At 36.4% G+C, this 10,634-nt stretch overlaps 1 protein-coding gene and 1 long non-coding RNA gene across 2 annotated transcripts; one reads left to right on the top strand and one right to left on the bottom strand.

The window, feature by feature from the left end:
* The first annotated feature begins 3,745 nt into the window (after positions 1–3,745).
* LOC148692155 (uncharacterized) lies at positions 3,746–5,895 on the top strand. The gene is made up of 5 exons (XR_015954069.1): positions 3,746–3,986; positions 4,088–4,156; positions 4,710–4,772; positions 5,462–5,529; positions 5,675–5,895. It is a non-coding gene; the product is annotated as an uncharacterized LOC148692155 (long non-coding RNA).
* A 1,052-nt stretch (positions 5,896–6,947) lies between these two features.
* On the bottom strand, positions 6,948–8,473 carry LOC148692154 (uncharacterized). The gene has a single exon (XM_088682057.1). The coding sequence runs from the start codon at positions 8,131–8,133 to the stop codon at positions 7,525–7,527; it is 609 nt and encodes a 202-aa protein (XP_088538183.1). The 5' UTR covers positions 8,134–8,473; the 3' UTR covers positions 6,948–7,524.
* Positions 8,474–10,634: the final 2,161 nt, after the last annotated feature.

The following is a 10,634-nucleotide window of genomic DNA, read 5'->3' as shown; positions in this document are numbered from 1 at the left end:
CCACCGCCTCATATTCATGGTTTAATTTTTATGTCAATATTATAAAACATTATTTAAAAAAAATAAAATGCTTAAAATCTATAAAAAAATCATACTTTAAGAAAAACCTTCTTATCATTTCTCGATATAAGTTTACTTGTTGGTGGGTTGTTGGAACTTGGATCGGTATCGTAAGTTTCAATCAAAAAGTGGAATTGGTCTCCGCCTGAGCAGTCAATCAACTTGGATCGCTATCGTAAATTTCTATCAAAAAGTGGAATTGGTCTTCGCCTGAGCAGTCAATCAACTTGGATCGCTATCGTAAATTTCTATCAAAAAGTGGAATTGGTCTCCGCCTAGTTCGATCGTCAACCCACAACCTTTTCCAGATGCGTCATGTATTTGAAGAATATTCATTATTTAATGTACAGATATTGTACATACATTTTCCAAGCAATTAACCATAAATATTTAAAATAATAACGCAGCTAATTAAGCTAAATGTAGTATTACAACGGAAGAGGATCATCTTCGGATGCATTTGGTGGGAACCTTAAGAATCTTCACATCTTAACTGTTTATCGTATATCGTGCAATCAGTTTTTATCCGATACTATTTGTATTCAATTTTAAATTAAAAAAAGTCAAATAATTTCTAACCGCGTGATGCACGATGAATGACTAAGATACAAGGATCCCTAGGATTCCCACAATTTGGATTCGGATGGAATCCAAATCCTATCTATACATGAAGGGATATTTTGTGTGATCTATATTTCACATTGTATTTAAACGATCTAAATGTGCACACACATGCAGAGGCGGATGTATATTGGGACCACGTGATCTCAGTACCATTCGAAGTCTAAGAAATATACATGTGAACGTCTTCCAACGACCCTCCGTTTATTTGGTACATGTCTTTTTGTGCCCATCAAGTGTTTGATGTAATGTCTGCCACGCATATCTCGACAAGTTGCGCTGACATTACTTGACAAATTTTCTCGATATCACTCATCAGATTATTTCGACATATGTCGATATGTGTTGACATCTACCCAATATAGTTTAGCTGACGAAAACAAACCCATTAATGTTCCATGAAGTACCTCAGTAAATAAACTAAATTTTTTTGCATGTTTCTCGCTTTGTTTCTGTTTAAAAACTTGAATTTTTAATATTGAAACTCCCCAAAGTCCAAATCTTGAATCCGTGACTGCACGTATGGATGTGTGATTGAGATTTTAATAATGTTACAATGAGATGGTCAGCAGCAAGCATATAAATTGTTGATAAATTTATCTAAAGTTGATACCTGATCGTGATATACTATTTTATTTCATGCATAATTTCGTGATCATATTGACGTCATTCTGGTGACGCCAACTAAACCGCGGTAAGAAGTCTTATCTAAATAATTTGATATAGACTAAGCTTTGTCCAAAAACATATTGAAGTCAAAATCTATGGAGAAAAAAAAAAAAAAAAACCGTTTTGGAGTCGAGTCATTAAGTAAGTCAACATCTGTGAAAAAAAAAAAAAAACATATTGGTGTCGAGTCATTAAGTTTATCCACAAGTATTTTGTTTACCCACAAGTATTTTGTTTGCCCACAAGTATTTTGTTTCCCAATATTTTATATTTTATTGTTGACACAGGCCATACAATTTGAAAAATTTCAAGTAAACTTTGAAGAAGAAAATGGAAGATTGGCTACTCTTACCACCAGCGTTAGAGAATATCTACAATTTTAAGCCGAAAAGACTTATGCATAACATCTAACTTTTAGCTGCTACCTATATAGATTTACGTAGGAATTTACAAATATCGCGCCAACGAGAACTATTGGATGGAAGAATCGAACTTGGATTGGAGTTAACCACATGCATGCCCTTACCAACTAGACCAACCCTTGTAAGCAATTTCAACAATTCAGTTTGATTTGGTTCGATTACATTCAGTCCTCAAACTAGTAAACCAATCTATTTGATGATTGTTTTTATTTGGTTATTTCTCTTCATAAACAAATTGAGCAAATATTGTGTGTCATATCATTCTCACTAATTTGGTTTAGAAAATTAGTAATTTATGAAACATTTTCTTAAAATTTAGGAAATTATTTTAATTTTATTTCTTCATTATTGTGGTCTTCTTTATTTTATTTTTTTGGTGCGGAGGATTGTTGTTGAAGTTGGAGTTAGGTATATAGACCGTTCATCTGCTTTTGATTATCCTTTGTGCTTGTTCTCATCTACGACCATCTCCAAAGGAGATATTAAATTTTAAACCTAAAATTTAAATTTGAAGGCTTACATGGCACTTTGACATCTTTTAAATTTTTGCTCTCCAACTGATATGTCAAATTTTAAACATAAAATAATAATTCATGTACTTTATTTGCATTGGGAATGAAAAGAAACAAAAGGATAAAGCTTTAAACTAATAAAAATTTAATAAAAAGCATTTAATAATTAACTAAAAAAATCTAAAGGTGCTGCCAAATTTGGCAGCAAGGGGGAGAGATGTCAATCCATGTCATGCCACATCAGATTTGACTTCTCGGTTGGAAAACATTAATGATGTCTTTTGATCCCCACAATTTGGATTCAGATGGGATCCAAATCCTATCTATACATGAAGGGATATATTGTGTGATCTATATTTCACATTGTATTTAAACAATCTAAATGTGCACACACATGCATATGCGGATGTATATTGGGACCACGTGATCTCAATACCATTCGAAGTCTAAGAAATATACATGTGAACGTCTTCCGACGACCCTCCGTTTATTTGGTACATGTCTTTTTGTGTCTATCAAGTGTTTGATGTAATGTCTGCCATGCATATATCGACAAGTTGCGCTGACATTACTTGACAAATTCTCTCGATATCACTCATCAGATTGTTTCGACATAGGTCGATATGTGTTGACATCTACCCAATATAGTTTAGTTGACGAAAACAAACCCATTAGTGTTCCATGCAGTACCTCAGTAAATAAACTAATTTTTTTTACGTGTTTCTCGCTTTATTTCTGTTTAAAAACTTGAATTTTTAACAGTAAAATTCCCCAAATTCCAAATCTTGAATCCGTTACTGCACGTATGTATGTGTGATTGAGATTTTAATAATGTTGCAATGAGATGGTCAGCAGCAAGCATATAAATTGTTGATAAATTTATCTAAAGTTGATACTTGATCGTGATAGACTATTTGATTTCATGCATAATTTCGTGATAATATTGACGTCATTCTAGTGATGCCAACTAAACCGCAGTAAGAAGTCTTATCTAAATAATTTGCTATAGACTAAGCCTTGTCCAAAAACATATTGAAGTCAAAATCTATGGGGAAAAAAAAAAAAAAAAAACATATTGGAGTCGAGTCATTAAGGCCATCTCCAACCGAGGGCTGGCCAGATGGCTTGTTTTATCCTTCTGGTCCTCCAAGATTCTTCAAGATATTAATATTTTAATGAACAATACATGACCATATTTGCCTCCGTCTCCAACCGAGGGCTAGAGGGCTCGTTTTAGCCTTGTCACAAAAAATCATCTCCAACCGAGGTGTAATAACCCGTCCCGGGATTTACGTAGGAAAATAGGTATTTTTGTATTTTCACTAAGTTTGGGGGATACCTTCCTTTTTAAAATTGTTTTTGAACCTTAATTGGTGAGCCCAAGGGGCCCACCCCCTGTTTTTGTTCCCCGGTTCCCTTTCCCTTTCCCTTCTTTTCTTTTCTTTTTCTGAAAAGTCTTCTCTTCTCTCTTCTCTCTTTCTTCCCGTGCTCTCTCTCTTTTCTCCCCCTCTCGGTGCTTCTTCCTCCGACAAGAACACACACCCATGCCCACACCTATAACTCTTTTCTAACCCCCGTGGTTGTGTTTTGGACGTCAAACCACGAAGAAACCACCCCGGAGACATTTCCCAATTTTCCGGCGAGCACCGCCCCTTTCGAGGCAATTTCCGGCCAAACCACGGCGAGTTGGCCGGTGTGCGAGGTATCAATCTCTTCGTCTCGCTGAGTACTACAACTTTCCTTTTTGTTTCACCTAATTTCATTGAGTATTGAAGAAGTTATGCTCATTTGAATCTTACCCAGTTCCGGCGGACACCCGTGACTTCCAGGCTGTTTTCCGGCCAACTCCGACCACGATGACGGGAACCAAGGGTATATTTCGATTCCTTACCTTCGGGGCTTCAATTTGGTATATTGAATGACATGTTTTGGTTGAGTTTTGAGCTCCATCGGAGCTTGGGAATTCTCCGGCCGCAAAACCGGCCTTCTCCCTCCTTGGAATCCGGCGACCACCAAACCCAAGGCCTTTGGGCCTTTCCTGCCAAGCCCAAACCCATTTCCCTTTTAATTAGGCCTTTGGGCCGTGAGGTTCAAGCCCAAACCCAACCCACCTAAAACCTAAACCCATTTACCCTAACCCAAACCCTAAAGCCCAAACCCAACCCACTTAAAACCCAAAGCCCAAAACCCGTGACCCGTTGACCCTGACGCGTGACCGTTGACCCTGACCCGTTGACTGAGTCAACGGTCAGCGTTGACTTTGACCGGTCACGGTCAAAGTTGACTTTGATCGTTGACTTTTTGAGTTTTCGTGCGGGACCCCTCCTAGGCTAATTTCGACGTCCTGAACCCGTTTCCGATGTCCGTTTTCCCAAATTCAATCGTTTGAGTAGAGTTTGACTAAGTGTACCCTTTATGTGCTTAGGGGCGTTTAATTGTGGCGTTTCATTCTTCGCTAGATGGCGTGGCTTTTCGACGGCGAAGTACTGTGAGTGGACCCCTTCTGAAAATGCATGTTTTAATGGTAGAATTGCATACACAGAAAAGCATGACTTTATGATTATGTTTTATGAACGTTTTACGAGATAACATGCTTACTGAGGCTAGTTTGAATTATTACTATTTTTCTTATAACCCATGTTCTTATAGCATATCTGATGGATGACGATATGATATTTAGAACATGTTTAGAACACCTCTTTATAGTATAGATGATGGATGACTTTATACTATGAAGTTGATTTTCAATATATGTATGTTCATTGGTTTTGTACTTACCTAGTGGTCATTTCCGCTACGGGACGTAGGGATAGATCCGGTCCGTCCCGGGCGACGGTTTGGTGTTGGCATAGGGCCTGGAGTGTGTTTTCCTCTGACTGTCTGCTCAGAGACGGGGAGCCGGCAAGGGGCCTGAAGTGCATTTTCCTCTGACTGTGTGCTCAGAGATGGGGAGCCGGCATGGGGCCTGAAGTGTTATATTGGGCATTCACTAGTGATTATTATTTTTATGCGAATGATGATTTGAGATATTGCACGACATGCTAGGTTTCGGAAAACCTATGTTTATCATTATAATTGTGTTTTCATAAAACCTGGGGGTTAGTACGTTGATAACTGTTTTACTACTACTGTATATATCAACTTGGTCCACTCATGTTTGTTTTGCGCCCCCTTCAGGACTTAGAATCGAGGCATACAATCCCGACGTCCAGGCACTTCCGCATCGGCATCTTCGAGTCCTCTCGGTGTAGGATCCACTCCTTTGTTTCATTCAATTTTATTATTATTTTCTTTAGTGTTCTAGATTAGAGGTGTGCTCTGAACACGGTCCTTATTTGCATATTAATTATTCTTTTATATTTATAAGCCTTATTTATCCCTTGTTTTCAGCATTTGCACTCAATAAATGGCTTTCGTCACCTTCGGGTGTCGGCCAGCACGTGCCTATCCTGGTATTTGGGGAATATCGGGGTCGGGGCGTGTCACGAGGGCTAAACATAATTTATTATTTAAAAACTACAACTTAAATGTTGTTTAAGTTTCATGTTGTTAAATGTTTTTTTTTATGTTGTATAATTTTTATGTTGGTTAATGTTATTAATATTGTTTAATGTTGTTTCATGTTACTTAATTTAATTTAATGTTGTATAATGGCTTAGGAGGTTATAGAAAAAAAATAGAATTAAAAAAAATATGAAACAAATTTTGTGAAATAGAAGTTATAGGAAAAATAAAATAGAATTTAAAATAAAATGAAACAAATTTTGTGAAATCGAAGTTATAGGAAAAAATGAAATTTAAAAAAAAATATGAAACAAATTTGTAAAATAAAAGTTATAGGAAAAAAATAGAATTTAAAAAAAATATATGAAAAATAGAAGTTATAGGAAAATTTTTGTAAATAAAAAATAATAATAAAACGGTTAAAAAAAATATTTAAAGAATTCCTGTCGGTTATAACTGACAGGAATACATTTGTATCAATATTAATGTCGGTTATAACCGACAGTAATACATTTATATTAGTAATACAATGTATTCCTGTCGGTTGTAACCGACAGGAAATCCAACATAAGCAAAAAAAAAAATGGCCGGCCCTCTAGCCCTCTTCGATTCCGTGGGGTCCTCTCAGATTCTAGAACCCTCTGGCCTAGCCCTCGGTTGGAGACGGTTTTCGGGCTATTTTCGGCCCTTTGACCCTCTGAACTCTTCGGTTGGAGATGGCCTAAGTAAGTCAAAATCTATGAAAAAAATGAAAAAAAAAAAAAAACACAAAACATATTGGAGTCGAGTCATTAAGTAAGTCAAAATCTAGTCAAATAGGAAGACGTCATTCCATCATTCATCATACGAGCATATTCAAAATCCCTTCTAATACCTTGTAGTTTCACAGCTCGTACCTGAGAATCACCCCTACATTATTGCTTCAAGGTTTCCCAAGCCTCTTTAGTTGTTTCATGATTTGCACTTCTCTGGAAAAATCTCATCCGATACCGCATTTTGAATCAATCCAAAGGCTCTAGCATCTCGAGCAATTAGATCTTGAGCTGCGCGAGATTTGCTTCTTCTCAGCTTGCTCACCTTCAATTTCTGCAGGCTCATCATACCATTCTTCAACAATCTTCCATAGATTATGAGATTTAAAGGTCATCTTCATCTTGATACATCAGAAGTCATAGTTGACACCGGTGAATGCTGGAGCTCGAAGCTCAGCTCTAGATCCAGACATTTCAGTCCGATTCAACTGACTCTTCGTTGGAACTCAACTGAATTCAAGAATCATAGTGAACGTCCCTCGATTCAAATTGAACCAAGCTCTGAGGTCATATTGATTTATGAATTTCTGTGTATTTTGTATGGTTTTGTTACTGGAGAAATTGTCAAAGAAAGAACAACAATCGAGCTCTGCAGAAAATGGAGAGTACGTTGCTCTCTCTATTGGGTTGGATTCGACCACACAAGCATACACACGCACATTCACACAAAACATCAGTAAATAGGAAAAAATATTACAGTAGGACTTTCACGCGATGTGCTTGTGGAAGCAAGCTCACGTACAATACACGGGACAAACTTAAAACACCATCTTGACCGTTCATTTACATTCGAATTGAAACAGAAGGCAACTTGAAACTCTTGCTGCCGCAATCTTTCAATGCTGCAATCCTGTGGCATTCCTGGTACAATCTTGCAGGTTGATGATCAGCAACAATCCTTACTCCGCAACAGGCGCTATTTCCTCAGTCTTCGGGAATTCCAACAAAGAACCTATCGAAAGGCCCATCATTCTCTTCCTTCAGTAAACCCAGGTCGGGAATCTCCCCAGGAATCTCCCACAAAACATCAACCATCTCCGTCGTCTTCTTCTTCGTCTCCTTTTTACCTGCTGTTGAAGAAGTCGACGATGATTTTTTTACCTTTTCACCACAAGAAAACGACGAGCCAATTTCTTTCTTAATAACAACATTATCACCAACAGGTTTCTCCTGATTTTTCTGATCTTTTATATACAAGTGGGCGATCTCAACTTCTTTTTGTTTACGACCATTAGTAAATGGTGGAGTATAATCATCATCGCTCGAAAACTCCGTGGGATCCGGCGCTGCTGCTCCCTCTACTTGTTTTCTCTTCTGTCGAAGGCTGTAGTCACTTTTCGTGCCGTCGTTGGTGGCAGCGGTTGTGATGTTGAGCGGCGGTGGAGGGGCGTTGGGAAGGGAGAGAGTAAGTGCTACTTCTTCCTCCTTCTCTCCCGTGCCTGCCATTTTGGTGGTGGTCTGGAGCGGCAGTGGAGGGGCGTTGGGAAGGGAGAGAGTAAGTGCTACTTCTTCCTCCTCTCTTGTGCCTGCCATTTTGGTGGTGGTCTGGAGCGGCGGTGGAGGGGCGTTGGGAATGGGAGCGCACAGATTAAGCACTACTACTTTCGGCTTCTCTCTCGTGCCTGCCCTTTTGGTGGTGCGGTGGACCGGCGGTGGAGGGGCGTTGGGAGAAGAGTGAGCAAGCACTACGTCTTTCGGCTTGTCTCTTTGAAATTCGAAAACCCTAGAAAAAATTTGTGAGTATGAGCTAAATCAATCTGTTAATGGTATGATTCTTTGCGATGCGCATATATATAGACAGTGAGATCGTTTCTTGCATATACATATAAGAGGAATGCAAAGTTGGTGCTTTATACGTTTTCCTGCCTTATCCGGAAATTTTCTCGAACGCGGAAGGGTAGATGGTGATTTCCTCGAAGCCTCACTTTACCGAATATACCACAAGTATTTCCAAATGGGGTGTGTTATCCCCACACTCTATTTTATTCTCATGCACCCTTAATAATTTATATTCATTAATCTTCTTCAATTCAGCCGATCCGACAACATGTGTGAGAAGTAAAATAGGATGTGTGGATATCACACTCCTTTCCAAATAATGAAAAAAAAAAACAATAAAAATCTCAGACAAATATAATAAAATTAACTTAGCTTCTCAATGTGAGTAGAAATTTTGAATTTCCTATGTGATCGATTTACGAGACTTTGTATTTATAATCAGAATCGTTTATATTGTAAATAATTATGCAAAAATCATATATACAAAAAACTAATAAATTATGAGATCATTTAGTTATTGAATTGTATAAAAACTTCACTTTATTGAGCAAAACTCTTCTAGAAATATTATTTGTCATAAATTAGTTTTATAATAATAATAATGAATAAATTAATATTTTGTGCTTTTAAAAGAAGGTGAATTCAATCTTCATATTTTTTATATTGTTGCAGCTTTAAGTCAAATTGGCAATATGGTGTTTCCCTCTGCCTTAAATCCTCAAGTAATTTAATTTACAATAATTCTAGGAAGACTAAATTTGTAGATTAAATTTTGAAAACTAAAGAACATGAAAGTTGATGATTGGTTTATTACTTAGGTATTGATAAACGTGTTCATTCATATTGGTGACATATCATTTAATTTGCAATTTAGTCTCCAAATTTAGTCTCCCTAACATTACCCTTTAGTCTAATTTGTATAAATGATTTTATTTTTTGCCAAAAGAAAAGTTGTCTTTTTCATAAAAAAAAAAAGATATCTAAAACTACATTAATGCAACATTCTTTGTCAACTAAAAGAATGTGAAAAGACATCTTTGTCTTCTATCACAATAAAAAAGTTAACAACAGTAACGTAATTTTACAAGAAAAAATTTTGTTGTTTTTTTAGGGAATTATTATTAGCACTTCAAAAATCTCATTCTGTACTCCAAACTTTTTATATTAGGAAAGAAAAATACACTTGTGAGGAGTGTAAAATGAGATTTTTTGAGTGCCAATAACACTTTCCTTTTTTTAAACCTCACATATATGTAATTTTATCATCTTTAATTAAAAAAAAATTAAAAACAACCTCTCTCTCTCTCTCTCTCTCTCTCAATTTTAACAACAAAAGTAAAAAATTTCACACACTTTGTATTGGTTAACAAAAGGAGTTTCACTAGCTAACATTTTTGTATTCGTTAACAAAAATGATAATTTTACTATCTATTTGTACCATTGTTTATACTATTCCTCTAATAGATATGAGATTCATATGAATTAGTGAGCCTTACTTCCATTAGAGAAATGATACAAATAAATCATAAGTTTAGCACTATTCTTTTTCTTTTTGGTTTATTATAAGAAAGGAAGCAATAAAACATTTCAAATACCAATAGATCCTAATTTTGAAGACCTGTGAATACCTTTTTTTTTTATATAAACCTCTAGATTAATTGAATCATTGAGTCTTGGTTAAATTGGAGGATAAGCGTCGAAATTTTTTAAGGAGACACGAAGGAAACACATTTTTCGGGACAGAGGATCTGTGGCCCTATTGTACCTAATCGTGGATGATTAGTTTAGTCTACTTGTCAACCAAATCCACTCCTCTCCACTTCCCCTCCCTCTAGTTTCTCTCTCTAGCTCTTGTTTGCTCTTCGTGCTAAGACTGCTAGTATACTAATTTTTTAAGATATTGTCCTTTTTGCCGCAAGAAATTAACCCCCTTTGTTTTATAAAAGAAAGAAATTTTATTATATTTGAATGGAAATGTTTACATTCGAAGACAAAATATTAAACAATCATTCTAGCTCAAAACCATCTCAATTATGAAAGTCTCATTCTCATACAACAAACCAAGCCACTAGATAGCTATCTTGTTGATAAATTTTACTAACCTCAATTGTTATTTCAAATACTGAATATCAAAGAGGATGTCTTCAATTATAACATTAGGATGAGTATTTCCGTTAAGCATTTCCACTAGACATGTGGAGTCTGATTCAATCTGAACCACCTCAAAGCCCTTATCGCTACAAGCCAACATTGCC

Source organism: Pyrus communis, chromosome 12, assembly GCF_041283825.1.
Source record: "Pyrus communis isolate YQ-2024b chromosome 12, ASM4128382v1, whole genome shotgun sequence".
Taxonomy (NCBI): domain Eukaryota; kingdom Viridiplantae; phylum Streptophyta; class Magnoliopsida; order Rosales; family Rosaceae; genus Pyrus; species Pyrus communis.
The sequence above is the reverse complement of the archived record's forward strand: the minus strand, read 5'-3'. Positions and strand labels throughout refer to the sequence as shown.